This window comes from Mustelus asterias, chromosome 9 (assembly GCF_964213995.1).
Source record: "Mustelus asterias chromosome 9, sMusAst1.hap1.1, whole genome shotgun sequence".
Lineage (NCBI taxonomy): Eukaryota > Metazoa > Chordata > Chondrichthyes > Carcharhiniformes > Triakidae > Mustelus > Mustelus asterias.
Genome location: NC_135809.1, coordinates 47,027,282 through 47,045,406, shown reverse-complemented (window position 1 = coordinate 47,045,406; position 18,125 = coordinate 47,027,282). Strand labels below are relative to the sequence as shown.

At 42.6% G+C, this 18,125-nt stretch overlaps 1 protein-coding gene across 2 annotated transcripts in view; it reads right to left on the bottom strand.

Annotated features, from left to right (window-relative positions):
• Positions 1 to 732: 732 nt before the first annotated feature.
• Positions 733 to 18,125, bottom strand: part of ttll12 (tubulin tyrosine ligase-like family, member 12) — a 40,585-nt gene continuing 23,192 nt past the window's right edge. Inside the window, exons 11-15 of one of the 2 annotated variants that reach the window (XM_078220130.1) lie at positions 17,741 to 17,895; positions 14,851 to 14,932; positions 11,333 to 11,401; positions 9,333 to 9,471; positions 733 to 2,852 (exon numbers count right to left, since the gene is read on the bottom strand). In XM_078220130.1, the coding sequence (XP_078076256.1) occupies positions 2,695 to 2,852; positions 9,333 to 9,471; positions 11,333 to 11,401; positions 14,851 to 14,932; positions 17,741 to 17,895 (603 nt within the window). In that variant the 3' untranslated portion in view covers positions 733 to 2,694. The remainder of the gene's footprint in view (positions 2,853 to 9,332; positions 9,472 to 11,332; positions 11,402 to 14,850; positions 14,933 to 17,740; positions 17,896 to 18,125) is intronic. The other variant, XM_078220132.1, reaches the window with a different exon arrangement.

Genomic DNA, 18,125 nt, shown 5'->3' with positions numbered 1-18,125 from the left:
CAGCTCCCTCTTCAACCTCTCAGTGGTTGTGAGGTGTCTCCGGCCTGGAACATCTCCTCCTGTACATCTCTCTCTGGCATTTAGAGCCTGCTTCTCATGTATGACAAAATGCAGTCAACATGTAGTGACACCTAACCCCCTTGTCTGCATGCATCCACATCACACATTTGGACCTGTCATTTAAACGTTACATCCAAGCACACAAAAGGTGAACTTCCAGGCACTTTGGCCTCAAACACAATATGGTACCAATGCTGATTATGCATTCATTCTTATGGCACAGCTGCCCCCACTCACGTATACATTATTGATGACCACACGAGACTCCTGTTGAAGATGTGACACTAGCAGTTTCCCTACAGATCGGAACAGGTCATTGAGCTGTTTCCCATTTCCACTGGACCCAGCTTTGGCGGATGTCACCACGGTTGCTCACTTTCTCTGCCACCTCTGTCCAGGTCACCTTGGTCTGGCGGGTGAGCCTTCTCATACCCACATTAGGAAAGAACACCTCCTGCCTTTTCCTAACGACCTGGAGGAGAATGTGCAGGGAGGCGGTGCTGAACTGTGGGGCTGCTCTATGGTGATGGTCAGATATTTGTACAAAGAATAACCAGTGGTGCAGCGTCCTGGCAGTGCTGCACAGCCTCCTTGTTTGAACAGGATACACTTTCGTGCACTGCATAGTCAGCTGATGGTGGGTTCCACGAATGATAAACATCGCCGCTAAATCATGTGTTTTACATGCACAACGCCAGCACTTAGAATTTTAATTATACTCACAAGGGAAAAGGCAAAGAGAGAGAAAGTAAAAGTAGCACTCAGTTCCAGTTACCATGTCAGGAATGGCATGCTGTTGACAAAAGTCAGCCAATGTCTCCTAAATGATGCTCGACACTGAACATATACAGTAATTGAGAATCCAAGATTAAAGATTCACTATTTCCTGTTGCACAACTTCTCACACTTTCAACTTTTAATGTCTTCTCAAATGTTTATTTTCTTGGAGCTATTCATTACAGACTGAAGAAGTAGAATGGGACATCGTATTTTACCCCATATTGTTAATATTTATTGAAAAGCTAACACCGCTTCTTTAACAATTTCTCCATGATGTGAAATTGTACACTACTTGGAAAACATTTCGGCCATTTTCATTGCAGTCAGAGAGGCAATTCCTGGTGCTTTTCGAGACACAAAAACCCTTTCCAATTTTGACTGAATTTCAGGAGTCCAGATTAGATGTAGCTGGTGGAATCTCCCCTCTTTGCCCGAGCCACAACCTCAGCAGCACAGTCTTGCTCATTATATAGTCCAGATTTTGTTTACAGTTCATCTACTCCTCATCTGTGTGCCTTGGCTCTGTTCCCTGTATCTTTGGGCTTTAAAATACAGTAATCACTCTAGAAAACTGGTGAAGCTAGAATTCATGGGTGGGAATACAATTTGTAACAAAGTGAGAGAGTGTAATGATATGCAAACAATAAGTTTGAGAGCTCTCACTCACTGTGGAAATTGTAAACAAGGAAAGAATGAGCAAGGCAAGGCAGTAAACTTTAAAGAAATCAATTATCTTAATTGTGTTAAATCAGGAAAGACTCCTAACAGCCTAAATGTAAAGGCAGAGAAACAACTCAGTTGAGGAGAGATTTTTGCAGAGGAAGGAACTGAACTTGAGAAGAACTATGTTGAAAATTAATCCCTGTTGCTGTTTGATTTGTCAATCTGCTTGAAGGCCCAACTGCTATGGATAAATAAACCTCTCTTTTTTAATCACTCAGCCCCAGTCAACTTGCCTAATTGACAACTGAGTCCTGGACATGCTTCAGTGATTAAAGCAGGAAAAGGCATAATTCAAAAATTAACTGCATGGGTTTCTTTTATGATGGGCGGCCCTCAAGTAAGTCCCCTCGATGTATAGCTAGCCAGCATGCCTGACCCATTACAGGTGAGATTGTTTCCGATTTCCAACACAGATCATCCTACAAAGAAATGATACAACTCAAAAATGAGACTTCCAATATCAGGTCAATTTGTGCTAAATCAGTTACATGCTCGCAGATGCAGAAAGGGTTCTTTTCACATCGGTCCTTTAATTAATAGAGTGAATTCCATCTCCATAATTGGTTGTATATGAACCCAGGTCCCACATGTGAAATGGGTGTGCAAATACACTACACTGCTCCACTGCTCATATGTTACACTTCTTCAAAAGGAACATACTCCTGAGAAAACTCCCCAGCCCCCTCCACAACCACCCCCCACCCCGTTTCAGCATTTGGCCTTTGGTGGCTCATGACTAGTTTTGGGTCATGGTCCTGAAACGTACACTCTTTTGAGAGGCATTGCACGCAGAATCTGGCTTCTGATCACATTCATAGTTGTGCTGACTCAAAGCTTCCTGAAAGCAAAGCTATGTATGTTTCAGGACCCTGCTTCATAAAGGAAACAAGGAGGTCGACTCCAACTGAAAAGCCAACAGCTATAGGGCAAATAAAAAGAGAACTCTTCCTTTCAAAAATACCCCCAAAAAAAGATTGTAATATTCAAAATTTCTTAAAGAATGTACAGATGTCAGAAAGTAATGACTGGAGTCATTCAACATTTGCTAATTGATTTAAGCATCTTCCTCCAACTGCAAGATTGGCAGCAACTTTTGCAAATAATCCAAACAACAATGACAGATGAGGTTCCTTAGCATTCGCTCAAACGAGTAACAGGGCAACCAACCACTTCATCCAAGGCAAGTACATGGAAAACATCATTAAAGAAGTTTGGGTGATACTTGCAGGCCCTGGCACAATCTGGGTTAAAATTCACCTCCAGAATTTGGGGCTGCATGATTGGTTTTCCTGTAAAAAATAAATATCAATAAAGTGTTTTAAGTGTTTGCACAGAGGTTCAAATACAACTTGAAATCTGCCTCTTTAACGACAGGGTTAATTTATTGAAACTATGAGAGACCCACAAACATGTGAAATTAGTATATTTAGTGCAACAATACTTCTTCAAAGACAGGATTCCCAATTATTCTTTGAAAGACTTGACCAGAATCAAAACATCTTCCCTTGGTAAAAGCTACACAGAGCTGTCCATATGTTTAAAAAGAGCTTAGGAATATAAATACAAATTTTGTCAAAAGTGTGTGTGGTCTGAGAATGATTTCCCCTCTCTCAACCACTAACCATCCCACCCAGAGTTGAAAAGACAGATTAACATCTGATGTAGTCAATATTATTCCTTCAATCTGCCTCTTATGAAAGGTATAAAAAGCTGTCGACATGTAAAAACAGGGCTAAGAAAATAAATGCAAGCTTTGTCAAGACTCTGGCCACGCTGCCTGCTGATTATTGTCGATAAAAGCAAATTACCACGGATTGTGGAATCTGGGTCATCCAGACTCGAAACTCTGTTAACTCTTGTGTTGTGGGAAATCACCACTTGGAGTCAGACTTAAAGATTCAACATGCAGTTTATTGGACAAAGCTTTGGGAGAAGCGCTGGGCACTCCGCAGTCAGTCCCAGTGCCAGATTTAGGCATAAGCTAAACAAGCTACAGCTTAGGGCCTCACAATCTGCAGGGGCCTCTAAAAATTTCAGAAGGTTTACAATGAAGAGAACATTTAAGAGCGGATACCAGAAAAGAAAAAGAAAGCACCAGCTTGAAGAGCAACTCAAAAAATTACCAAAATCTATGAGAGAGATCAAGCCAGCTAAAGGATAAATATGTAATCAGTAAATGCATTCATTTGAAAATAATTTGTATTTTTCACTTTAAATACCTTGCTATTAAATAATTAAACGGCATAATTATGTTTTCAATTTTTTTGTGGCGACCCAAGGTGCTGTTTTGGTACGCACCTTTGTGAGACCTTTTGGTGTAACTTTTTAACAAGGGGCCTCCAAGCTTTATATAGCTTAGGGCCTCACCAAGTCTAAATCCGGCACTGGCAGTCACCTTCTCAATTTGGAGCGGTGGCTAGCCGTTTTTTATACACTTTAATCATACAGACATCAGCGGTTATCTCGTCATTAGCTTTGGGTGGTTACATGCATTAGCCAATTGGGCTCCCCTCGCAACAATTAGCTTCCAATCACATTCCTTCAAAAACAACCGTTAACAAAAGGGGAACTTATTGTTTCGGTTCCGCTTTTCTTAAGCTAAGTTGACCATCTGGACTTCAAAGTCTGGTTTCTTTCTCTGTTCCATAGTTTTTTATACACTAACAGGATGTTCTTTGTTAACCACAACATAAGTGCTGGGCGCAGCTAGTTCTGCACGTATTAACTCTTAAAGGTCACAGTTCCAATTTTTTACTCCAACAATCCCAAAGGTCACAGTCTTAATTTTACTTCAACATCTTGTTCTCTCTCCACAGATGCTGTTAGACCTGCTGAGATTTTCCAGCATTTTCTCTTTTTGTTGTTGATTATTGTTTCTGTTTTCCTTCCGCATTCCCCCCCACCACTGCGACCAACTGTTTGCACTCACCAGAATGCTCATCAGTGCTATTTTCAATAGTGGCAGCAGTGTTTCGTGTTTTCCCCCATCCCACCCCAATCCTCCCCTACCTCCAACAGAGGACCTTACTCTTTACTGCATGCGTCCTGAATCAGATAGATCAAAAAAACTGTTATACTCGGTATACTTGGTAACCAAATATTATCATAAAGTTTTAAAATATCTAATTAGTAAATCGACATCGCACAGGTGTAGACACCAAACCAATCCACTGGCCAATCAGAAAACTGTGAACAGACTAAACCTGTGTATTATTATTAAAAGCAAATTACTGCGGATGCTGGAATCTGAAACCAAAAGAGAAAATGCTGGAAAATCTCAGCAGGTCTGGCAGCATCTGTAAGGAGAGAAAAGAGCTAACGTTTCGAGTCCCAGATGACCCTTTGTCAAAGCTAAAAGGCATAGAAAGTGGGAGATATTTATACTGCAGGGTGAGGGAAATGAAAGATGAGTCATAGCCACAGAAACCAGGGGAAAAGGCTGCTAGTGGCAGTCCATAGAGAAAATAAGGGGTGTGAATGGCCAAACGGCAGAGAAGCTGAAATCAGAGGGTAAGCTGTGACAGATGAATTTAGGAAAAGGGGAAGCAAAGGGGGAGAAAAGGTAAGGAAAGCAGGGCTAGAGTAGGAGGAAAGAGTGAGGGGAAAGTCAACAAAGAAATAAAAGGTAGAGAACAGTAAAAAATTAAATAAAATGACAACAAAGGGGTAGAGGTGGAGTAGAACTAATCATCTGAAGTTGTTGAACTCGATGTTGAGATCGGAAGGCTGTAATGTGCCTAACCGGAAGATGAGATGCGGCAGAGCATCTCCATGGACTATCAATGACTTCAAATTAAACCAATTATCTTGGTCAGGTCCAACGGTCTAATGTACGGATCTCAAAATGGGGGCAAAAGGGGGCTACAAGGCATAACTGGCACACATCTAGAGAAAGACGACAGACTATAGTCTGATTGGCACCTCTTCCACAAACATTTACTCCCTCTGCCACTGACGCACAGTAGCAGCAGTGTGTACCATCTAAATATTGCACTGCAGGAACTCACCAAGGTTCTTCAGCAGCACCTTCCAAATCCACAACCACTACCAATTAGAAGGACCAGAGCAACAGATACCTGAATACCAGCACCACTTGGAAGTTTCCCTTTCAATCACTCGTCATCCTGACTTGGAAATATATCGCTGTTCCTTCACTGTCACTGAATCAAAACCTTGGAACTGCGTCCCTAACAACACTGTGGGTGTGCTTACACCTCAGGTGACTGCAGCGATTCAAGAAGGCAGCTCACCCCCACTTTCTCACAGGACATTAGCGATGGGCAATAAATGCTGGCCTAGCCAGTGATGCCCACATCAAAGAAAAACAGTAAGAAAAGAGGAGAAAGTGCCCCACAGAGATCAGAGTCTTGCTATATATCTATTGCCATTGTTGAGTATTAACTTTGTATTTTTTGTAGTATTTAATAAACTTTAACTTAATTAAAGAAATTGAGCCCTGCCATCTATTTCAGAATTGATCAAGCCTGAGTGAAATAGGTTTCAGAATTCCTTTGTGTCACAGATCATCCGGGATATTTCACAGACTTATTCCACCTGGATTTCAACTGAAATTTCACCATATTTCAGATCCACCCAGGGTTCCTGATATTTCCAGGCATTCCGCATTTCAACTCTTGCTGCATCCCGCGATCCACACAATGCCATGCATCACCACTGGAATTCTCAATGTCTCTTCAACAGCACAAACTGACTCTAACTCAAGCTGTCCTACTCCACAGTTTCCGTCTGTCATCCCGTTTTGCACTTTAATAGAAAATCTTTTTCTCCTTTTCAAGTGTGAAGGATCACACCTGGGGTGGGGTGAACACTTTCGACACCCCAATACTTTGCTCCCACTTCACTTCTCTCTGACTCCATCCATTCTTCCAATCTTCCATCTTGCTTGTGTTCACAATACCCTCTCTGACTCTGGATGGACATGAGCAAAGGCCTGAACTCCATCTCCTTACCTAGTCCCCCCAACTTCAACACATTTTAAACTCGCTGGGACGTAGAAATGTGTTTCCGTTGCATTTGCCTCCTCCCCCACTTCTTTAGCGAGGGATCTCACCGTGACATAGTGGATCCTTTCAGCTGTCTCCAATATTCTATCCCACCTGGGCTCCTCCCACTGACCTCTTACCCTCTCTAGATCGTTCCATGGCGAGCTGCCAGAAAGGATGGCAATGCCTCTCTCAATTTCTCTGCTCCCCTCATGCATTCCAACCCATCTCCCTGTAAATAGCAGCTCTCCATTCTCTCAGATCAAACCCTGACACTGTTATCAAAACTGCTAACAAGGCTCGTGCTGTCTAATGTACTCACCTCTGCCTAGCCGAGGCCGAATGCTAAGTCTCTGGAATGCGAATAGGCAGCTTTGTATCAGATCAACTACGATCTTCTTAAATGGCAAAGCAGGTTCGAGGGGCCAAATGGCCTATTCCTACATTCCTCCTACCTCCCTCTGGATGATGATCCCACCACTGAACACAACATTATTGTTTCCAGGACTGTCACTGACCTCATTTCCTCTGGAGATTTCCCCTCCATGGCCTCCAACCACATAGTCTTGCAACCCCAAACCACTTGCTTCTATCTCCTTCTCAAAATCCACGAAGAGAGATACCCTAATAGACCCATCATTTTGGCCGGTTCTTGCCCTGCTCATTTCTTCCTAACGCTAATTTTTCCTTCTCTTGTCCACTCTTTCCACCTACATCCACAATTCTTCTGATGTCCTCTGTCACTTTTAACTTTCCAGTTACCTGGCCCTAAAAAATCTCCTATTCACCATGGACATCCATTCCCTCTTCACCTCCATCCCCCACCGAGGGCTCTCCTTGTCTTCCTTGAACAAAGGCCCAAACAGTCCCCACCCACCACCACCCTCCTCCTCCGTTTGGTGGAACTTGTTCTCACATTGGATTTGAAGGAGAAGTTGTTCACTCACTTTCTCCAAATAAAAGGTGTTGCTATGGATATCCATATGGATCACAGACTTTTTTGTGGAATTTTCCTTATTCAAGTTCTATTCCAGCTCCCTCACTTATCTACAGTATTTTGATGACTGTGTCATTTCCTGCTCTTCCTCTGCATTTGAATATTGCACAGACTTTTTCCAATTTTCACCCTCCTCTTACCTTCACATAGTACAATCTCTAACTCTTCTCTCTCTTGACTTCCCTGTCTCTAATTTCAGAGGTTAGGCCATCAATCAATATTCACAATAAACCACTGACTCTCACAGCTACCTCGAATACACTTCCTCACACCCCATTTTCTCTAAGACTCTATTCTATATCTCCATCGGAAACTGGATGAAGTAGCTTTCCACATTAGCATGACCAATACATCTTCCTTTTTCCTCAACTGCAGATTCCATCTGGCCACAGTGATTGACAGGGCCCTTGACTGTGTCCAGTCTATTTCCCATACTCCTGCTCCCAACCCTTTCCCTCATTCTCAGAACCATGATGGGTTCACCTTGTCCTCACCTATTTCCCATTGGCCTCCATTTTCAACGGATCATCCTCTTTCATTTCTGCCACCTTCAGTGTGACGCTACCACCAGACGTATCTTCCCCTTCCCTCCCCTCTTAACTTTCCAAAGGGACTAATTCCGCTGTGATACTCTTGTCTCAATCACCTCCAACGATCGCCCTCTTCTGCTGCACCTTTTCATGCTCTTTTGCCTCCTCCTTGCTCACAATCCTAGGCCCCAACGTTCCTCTGTCTCTTGAGACAGCAACTTACTTGCACCTCTTTCAATTTAATATATTGCATTCGCAGCTCTCAATGTGATCTTCTCTACATTGGGGAGACCAATGGATGACCACTTTGCCAAACTCCTCCTTTCGGTCTGCAAGCAGGAGCCCGAGTTTCCACCCCCCTTCCAGTCATTTTAATTCTCCACCATGCCCCCACTCTGACCTTTCTGTCCTTGCCCTGCTTCAGTATTCCGATGAACAGCACCTCATCTTTTGACTGAGCATTTTACAGCCTTCTGCTCTCAACATTGTGTTTAACAATTTTAGATTATAACTGTTCTATCTTGCTTTGGTAGTTTGGTTCTTTTTCTCTTATTTCTGCCCAATTTCCTTTACTTTGCTTTTGAACGGCAGCTTATTCATGATCCTGCTATTCGCACCTCCTCTCGGCATCTCTTTTTTTAGAATTTGTTTCATTATCACCCAGTTTAGCCTTGCACCATGAAACATTTTGTCATTTAATCTCTACTGCCTTCCGACCTATCACACCTTTTTTGTCCTCATTTCCAGCCCCCACCCTTTCACTTCCTCATTTTTAATCTTGCAGTTCTAATAAAAAGTCGCATCTGCAACGTTAACTCTGTGGCTCTCTTCACAGGTGCTGCCAGACCTGTAAAGTATTTCCAACATTTTCTGCTTGTAACCAAATCCAGAGGGATTTGAAGTTAAGTTGGCGAAACATAAAGAAAATTACAGCACTCCAAGCCTGCACCAACCATGCTGCCCGACTGAACCAAAACCCCCTACCCTTCCGGGGACCATATCCCTCTATTCCCATCCTACTCATGTATTTGTCAAGATGCCCCTTAAAAGTCACCAACATGTTCACTTCATTTTGCAGGAAAGCCAAGTATTACTTGTGTAGATTTCTCAATAGCTTGGAGATTTTTATAGTAACATATTACAGCTCATATCAATGAAAAAGAATGTTTATCTGCATTGTGGTTTTACAGTTGGTTTGATGGGTTCTGGACTACAGAATTCCAAGGAAGAAACACTTACCATCACTATCTGTGTCCCATTTCAACATGAGATCAATAGCATATATTGCTCGGGATGATGGATAGTTGCAGATACCAAACGGGGCAGGTTTCGCTGTAGCCACTTGAAACAATTCAACAAATGATTTATGTATTTCTTCCTGTCAGCAAAATGATAAAAGTTAAAATAATATTGACAAAGTAAAGCCACGAGGAAAGTAACTCATCTTTAGTTTACAATAACATGAATATCTTCTGAAACACTATAGATCACCTGCTTTTGCTCATCTTGGGTCAGAGACTATCCGATTTTATATCGGTCACATCATAACGGGTGGCACGGTAACTAGCACTGCTGTCTCACAGCGCCAGGGACCTGAATTCAGTTCCGGCATTGGGTCACTGTCTGTGTGGAGTTTGAACGTTCTCCCCGTGTCTGCGTAGGTTTCCTCTGGGTGCTCCGGTTTCCTCCCACAGTCCAAAGATGTACAGGTTAGGTGGATTGGCCATGCTAAATTGTCCCTTAGTGTCCCAAGATGTCTCGGCTAGGGAGTTGGCGGGGTAAATACATAGAGTTACGAGGATAGGGCTTCAGTAAGATAAAAATGTGCGTCAGTGCAGACTTGATGAGCCAAATGGCCTTCTGCACTTTAGGGATTCTATGATAATGTAGAAGCTTAATGGGTTGAATTTGTGGAAGTGGAGCATTTCTTCATCTATGAGGCTTTTTGCGGCATGAGCTCGAATCATTTTTGCCCTGCAAGTTGTTGGAGGTGCCAAACCATCGACACAGCACGAGGACAAGAGGGTATCTGAGACCTGTGGTCCTGGATGTTCATTGTTCTTTTATTTTTGTGTCTCACTGGAATTAGCCGGCACGTGTTCCTTTATCTCCTTCTCAGTAGTCAGGGGCTTATAGTAAAGAACTAGCAATATAACATCTCCTTTTCTGTTCCTTAACTTGAACCAAATAGATGCAATCTTTGAACCATATGGTGTATCATCGTTCATAAATAATGCTATCCATTTTCTTGTTAATTTTTTCTTTCCCTATCCCTATAGAATGTGCCGCTGGTAGGAATGTTTAATTCCCACTCCTGTCCTAGTTTAAGTGACGTCTCCATTACGGCCACTATACCACAACCCCATGTGGCAACTTGCGCCTCTAAATTGCCAATCTTATTTGCAACATTCCTCCCGTCAGCGCACACACATTTCCAATCCATAATGGTCGGTTTAGCTTTGTTCCTACAATTAATTCCTGCACTTCCTGCATTATTCTTTGTTCTGTTGTTTGTCCCTTCCAGTTTTCTATGCACTTGCCTCTACTCTCTGCTACTGCAACCTGGTACCCTCTCCTCTGTCAAATTAATTTAAACCCTCTCCCACAGCACTTTGAGGATATTGGACCCAACTTTATTCAGGTGCAACTGTCCAGCTTATACAGGACTTGCACCAGGGCTGGTCCCAGTGCCCCAGGAGCCCGAGACCCTCTGTCTTGATACAAATAGCTTTGCACCTCTGCTTGGTGGTGACGTTTCTTATGTAACCAAATTCATGGCCTAGCTGGCTGCCTGGAACAAAAGCTCAATGAATACATCTTAGGAATGTTTCACAAAAATAAAACCCTCAAAAGGGCGGCACTGTGGCACAGTGGTTAGCATTGCTGCCTTACAGCGCCAGGGACCCGGGTTCAATTCCAGCTTTGAGTGAATGTCTGTGTGGAGTTTGCACATTCTCCCTGCGTCTGCACGGGTTTCCTCTGGGTGCTCCAGTTTCCTCCCACAGTCCAAAGGTGTGCAAGTTAGGTGGGTTGGCCGAGCAAAATTGTCTATTAGTGTCCCAAGAGGTGTAGGTTAGGTGGATTAGCCATGGTAAATGTGTGGGGTTCGGCGATGAGGGGAGGTGCTAGCTCAAAAGTTCTTTAAAAGAGTCGTTGCAGGCTCAATAGACCGAAAGGCCTCCTCCTGCACTGTAGATTTTATGGATTTCTATGGAAAAGATGCAATCATTGGAACCCACCTCTGTTTTCTTCCAAGGATACTTGGGGTATTGCTTTTCAAACATTGGAATAAACTCATCGTAGTGAACCTATGAATAATGAACAATTCAGTAATTAAGACCAGTATGTCACAGCCAGCAGTATGCTAATACAATACAAGTAAAGATAGCATAATATTGATGTTGTGCAGAAAACCCTTCACTTTTGTTAGAATACAAACTGTAACGGTATCGGGTGACTACAATTGTACTTCTTTGGCATTAAATATGAGGATAATCGTTATACTGTCTAATGTAATTTTCACTCCATTTCATAATTGAGATCGGGATGCAGTGAGTGATAGCCATGATGTTCTTTGCCAATGTTCTACTCGTCTCTTAATAATCAGAGATAAAACTCAACACAAGGTACCGATTCGACCAATGCTGCAATTCGTTTTGCAACAGAATCCCAGTGTTGACAGATCATTTAAAATGATCTGGTAGAAAGCAATTCTGGATATCCTAATAATCCCTCAACATCCATGCTTAAAAGACACCCAATCACATGTAAGATCATTAGCATCCCCGTCAGTCATACTGGAAATCTAACAGTAAAGCTGAACCATTTAGCAGCTGAATCAGCAGCTGTGGAGAGCACAGACAAATTATTGTTTCACGCATGGACCCTTTTCAGAACGGAACAATTGGAGGTGGAGAGGTGTATTAATGAATGAAAGAAACAATATATGAATAGGCAAACAAAAAATGTCAGTTAAATAATGGACAAAATATGCAGACATTGAAGAGACAAAGGGCATGTTATGTGACGAATGGGACAAAATGAAAGACCTGGGAATATAGTTCATCATTAAACCAGGTTTGTAAGTGAGGTCTCGCTAAAGTTTGAAATGACTGCGATTGGTGTTCGATTCAGAGGTTTGCCGATTGTGGAGGAGAAGGAATTACTGCTCTTGAAGCTTGTGTCCAGCCCTGCTACAATGAATGAAGGCCCAGGTGGTGAACCAAAGGTAACTTGGGGCCATTCTGCTGGGCAGAGCAGAGGTGTTTTGCAAAGTGGTCACGTTTTCAATGGTGGCTTCGTGTTTCAAGTGCTGATGGACGATTTGGCAAACATGGAGGCAGATGAGATGCAAGGTGAAAGCCAGGGCGGATTCATCATGATTGAGTGAAGAGGTGCAGCAAATCAACATGGCAGAAGCCCAAGAAGTGGAACAGAGCGAGCCAAGGCCCACTGCAGACGGTAATCCTCTGCAGATAAATTCAGGAGATTTTGCGCAAATGGCAGAATCATCATGAAAACCTTACGGAGATGAAGAATCAGGGAGAGCAGGTAGCAGGATGGGAAAATTCCAGGTAGTTGTGTGAATGCTGTGGCTGGCAATAGACGTTGCTGGAAGGTCTATTTGATGAGACAAAAAACTGAAGTCCATGAAGTTGGAAGGAGAACAAGCAGCACCACCGGTATTGATGTGACAAAAAGGAGTTGCAGGAGGGAGGGAACTAGAACAAGACTGACAAACCCTACAAACAACAATATACCTGGATCTGAGTAGCAATAACATTAATGTGGAGGGTGAATGCAGCTCAAGGAAGTTTAGACAGGAGGTGGAATGGAATACCGCGGGCAGGACTGGTGACAGAAAGGAATGAGTTAACTGACTGAGGTACTATTCAAGGGAGAGGTGGAGGACACACAGGTGTAGAAAAAATATCTCATCAATCATCAGATAAGAGTCTTCATGATTCCTCTGAAAAACAATATGTAAACTACCTAAATGTACCAAAGTGGGCTTTTATCTTGAAAGCTGCCCAGTTAATATGGACTTCAGGTGTCCAAATGAATGCTGGAAAATGGCAAGGTTTCCACAGTGTGTTAAACCACAGGTTTTTAAGCGAATGTGCTGTAAATCTTCTAAATTAATTGAAACATGACGTCTTATGTACAAAAAAAGACATCGCTTCCTCAGGTTGTAAAGCCATTTAGAAGGCAAAGATGCAGGAGGAAAAAGGCCTGCAGAGAGTCATGTCCTAACTGAGTAATGGATAGGGAAGGTGGATCATAAAATGGCAATCCACTGACTGTTTGTCCGGAATAGTCAGGTCACTAACTCAAGAGATATTCCAGAACCTTCCATGCTGATAAAAGGTGGTTTGCAAAAAAAGGGACCACAATCCCTCTGATACATACGTCACTCAAAAACAGTTGATTTTCTTTGTCTCTTTTAGTTGTGGTCAGCAGCAGCAGTTTCTCTGTTGGTGGTTTAGTGCTGGAGTGTTATTGGTATCAGATAGGCGCGTACGCTAGTGCTGGATTTATTTAATCCACTACTGGAAACAGTAAGAAACCTGCACCAAGAGATGATGTTAGATAGGTCTCCATTTGTCGCAAGATTTTAAACAATCTCAGATTTGCTGATAACATTGACCATACAGCAATTCTAAAAGAGATTTGCAGAGACTGACTGACGCAGTTTGAAGTATACATAACATAAAGACAATGTCATGTCATAAAGATCATGTCATTTTAGAAGCATCAGGGGACGTACATATTACAATTAGAAGGGATATAATTGTATAGCTGAACACGATTGTTTGCCTCGGTGGGTTAAAGTTTTATTTATTAGCGTCCCAAGTAGGCTTACATTAACACTGCAATGAAGTTACTGTGAAAATCCTCTAATCGCCACACTCGGGCGTCTGTTCGGGTACACTGAGGGAGAATTTAGCATGGCCAAAGCACCTAACCAGCACGTCTTTCAGACTGTGGGAGGAAACCGGAGTACCCGGAGGAAACCCACGCAGACACGGGGAGAATGTGCAGACTCTGCACAGACAGTGACCCAAGCTGGGAATCGAACCCAGGTCCCTGGCGCTGAGAGGCAGCAGTGCTAGCCACTATGCCACCTAAAGTCAGAGAATGTGAGCTGTGAAGAAGAAATCAAAAGGACTATGCTTTAGGAAGATTAAACAACATATGAAAGGTGAAAGATATTTTGGTAAAACTGAGGCCAAAGTCTATGAAGTAACGATTATCTAACTGTTGGAACATGAGAATACTTGATGAACAAAAGATACGAACAGAGAGATGAGTTCGTTGTGAGAAATACCTGGACCGTCCAGAATGCAAAGAAAGAAGAATGAGGGAAGAAAAATGTCACTTGGACATGAAACAACACTTTTACAGAAAGACAACTGCAACGGTTTGACAAAGAAACATTTTGCTGCGGTGTCTGCTCCTCACTCCACCCAGCAACCCCTGCTATACGTGCTGCAGAGTTTGGACATGGTTAGAAACCGCTGTAATCAGTCAACACCAAGTCACCTGCTCTCACTGAAGGTTAAAGGTCACATGAATTGCTACATGGTCCAAGGCCCAGTTTGCATCCGCTATCTGAGAATCTCACTCTAATGAGTAGGAGACCAGAGAACATCAGCAAGAGGGTGGGGTAGGGGAGAGAAAAACAAAAGAAACATAGAAATCCGCTACATTATTAAGACTAGTACTTATAATGGAAATCAAAAATAATTTTTCTTACCTGTTTAAGCCGGGATTCATCAACATAGTTCATTACTGTAAAGTGCTTCTGATAATCATCAAGATGATCTAGGGAGAAGGGCCTGGAAAATTAACAAAAGATTGTTCATACTTTTAACATATCCCAATCAATACATGGGCCTCTTCCTGTTTCACTGTGTTGTAAAAATAATGGATGGCGTGCAGACTATAAGGTCTCAAACTGCAAGCTGTTTATATCGGTCGATGAGTACTTCAGATTGAACTGTTCTGAGATATGTTTATATTGTAACATTAAACATTGTTAAAACCCCCGCTGAGACAGATAACTTTTAAAAGAGATATGAATTTGCCAGCGACTAATGGAAAGAATCACATGGCAAGCTTTCACATTTTAATACTTTTACTGGAACAAGCTAAAATCAACATAGACTAAACATTACTTAACAGGCAACTAATACACCAAACTAAAGAAAAGCAACTTCCCCATTAACTAACACAAGTGAAATACTTAAATAGCCATTCTGAGCAGATATGTAGCCTTGAAGATTCAGTTCCAAATTCCTAGCAGCTTGTTCACCAGGCTCCCTCTCCTGCCACTTATTCACACCTATCTGTCAGACTTAAAATTGCCTACATACTATCCCAATGATCCACACCAAATCTGCCTTCAAGGCATTTTCCTGGATGCGTATAGAAAAATAGAATCCGTTTGGTGCAGGAGGCGGCCTTATGGCTCAACGAGTCTCTGCACCAACTCTCTGACAGAGCATCCCACCCAGGCCCTATCGCCGTAGCCCCACATATTTACCCTGTTAATCCCCCTAACCTATACATTTTGGGACACTAAAGGGCAATTTTAGCATGGTCAATCCACCTAACCTGCACATGTTTGGATTGTGGGAAGAAACCGGAGCATCCGGAGAAAACCCATGCAAAGACGGGGAGAACTTGCAAATTCCACACAGACAGTCATCCAAGGCTGGTATTGAACCAGGGTCCCTGGCACTGAGAGGCAGTAGTGCTAATCACTGTGCCACCATGCCGTATAACTGAACACTATCCAGGATAAAGCACCCAATTAATTGACACCTTAACCACAATCTTAAATATAACCTCCTCGAACCCCATAACCCTCCGAGTTATCGGCGCTCCTCTAATTCTGGCTTCTGGTCATTCCCAATTATAACGGCTCCATCATTGGTGGCCGTGTCTTCAGCTGTCTCAGCCTCAAACTCTGGAATTCCCTCACTACAACTCCCCAACTTACTTTCCTCCTTGAAGACGCTTCTTAAAACCATACCTCTTAAACCAAAGTTTTGGTCATCTAACCTGATATCTCCATATCATTATCTCCGTATGTTGTCTAATGCTTCTGTGAAGCATTTTCAGTATGTTTTGACCTGAACATACTGAACAGTATGTTCAGGTCTTTTCAGTATGTTAAACATGCTATAAAAATGTAAGTTGTTGTTATGTTTAACTAATTTGATTTGAGTTTTTTGATAAGGTACCAGAGAGGATTTATGAGGGTAATGTGGTCAATGTGGTGCACGTGGACTCCCAAAAGGTGCTTGATAAAGAGCAACATAGCAGGCTTGTTAACAAAGTTGAGGTCTATGGAATAAAAGAGACAGTAGCAGCATGGATACAACAATGGCTGAGTTACTGGAAAAAGAGACTAGCTGTGAACAACTTTTCAGACCAAAGATATATAGCTGTTTCCCAAGGTGTTGGTATTAAGGACCACGGCCTTTCCTGATTTATATTAATGATTTAGATTTGGATGTATAGGGCACAAAAAAAATTGTAGATGCACAAAACTTGGAAGGACCACGAGGAGGATAGTGATAAAGTTCAAGAGTCCATGAACAAACTGGAGCACTGGGTGGATATATGGAAGGCATACATATAAATTATATACAGGCAGAGAAATGTGGAATGATTTGAATGAGGAGAAACAATATAAAAGATACAACGCTAAAGAGAGGGTGCAGGAACAGAGAAACTCTGCATATACATGCACAAATTGTTGAAGGTGACAGGACAAGTTGAGAACATGTATAAAAGGCATATAGCATCCTGCAAACCACAGGTTCAGCCTTAAGTGCAGTATTGCGTCCAACTCCAGGTAGCACACATTAGGAAGGATGTGGAAGTATTAGGGGCAGTACAGAAGAGATTTACAAGAGTGGTTCCAGGGATGAGATATTTCAGTTCCATGGACAATTGGAGAAGTTGGGGCTATTTTCCCCCACTTTCAACATCCTAGGGATTACCATTGACCAAAAACTGAACTGGATGAGCCACATGAATTCTGCGGCTACAAGAGCAGATTAGGGGCTAGGTATTCTGTAGCAAGTAACTCATCTCCTAACTCCCCAAAGCCTAGTCAGGAGTATGATAGGAATACTCTCCACTTGCCTGGATAAGTGCAGCTCTAACAACATACAAGAAGCTCAACAAAAGCAGCCCACTTTAGTGTCACGCCATCCAACACCTTCGACATTCACTCCCTCCACCACAGCGCAAAGTGGCAGCAAAATGCACTGCAGCAACTCACCATGGCGCCTTCGACAGCATCTTCCAAATCCATGACCTCTACCACATAGAAGGACATGGGTGACTGCACATGGGAGCACCATCACTTGCATGTTCTCCTCCAAATCATCTACAATCCTGTCTTCTGTTTCTTAGGCGTCACTGAACAACAATCCTGGAACTCCTTCCCTAACAGCACTGTGGATGTACCTACACCAAATGGTCTGCAGCGGTTCAAGAAAGCAGTTCACCACTACCTTCTCAAGGGATACACAACAAATTCAGCAAACCCACATCCCACATACAAATTTTAAAAACTGCATCAGTTTAAAAATTTCCAAACATCCAAAAGTAATTTCATCTTCTCGTACTTGTTGGAAAAGCGGAGCCAGAATACGTTGTATGCATATAGCTGCAATGGCTGGACAGAGCGAAGCAGGACAATGTATCGAATGTCAAATTTAACCAATCCTTCCACATCTTCTCTGTCAAACAGCACTGGATTCTCAATGTACTTGCACACTACCTGTGAACAATAAATTTTATATCATTGGTGTAAAACTCCTAAAACAGAAACATTCTCTCTCAATTTTGTTCATCCAGTAAATAGTTAGCTCATGCTGAGGTGTTTCCCCCGTGCTCTCTGGTACCTCCCCATGTTGATGGCCTGACTGACAACCGAGGAGCACATCATTAACCGTCTCCACCAACACTCATCTGGGACGTCAATGTGTGGTGAGCCAACAGCTTGCATTG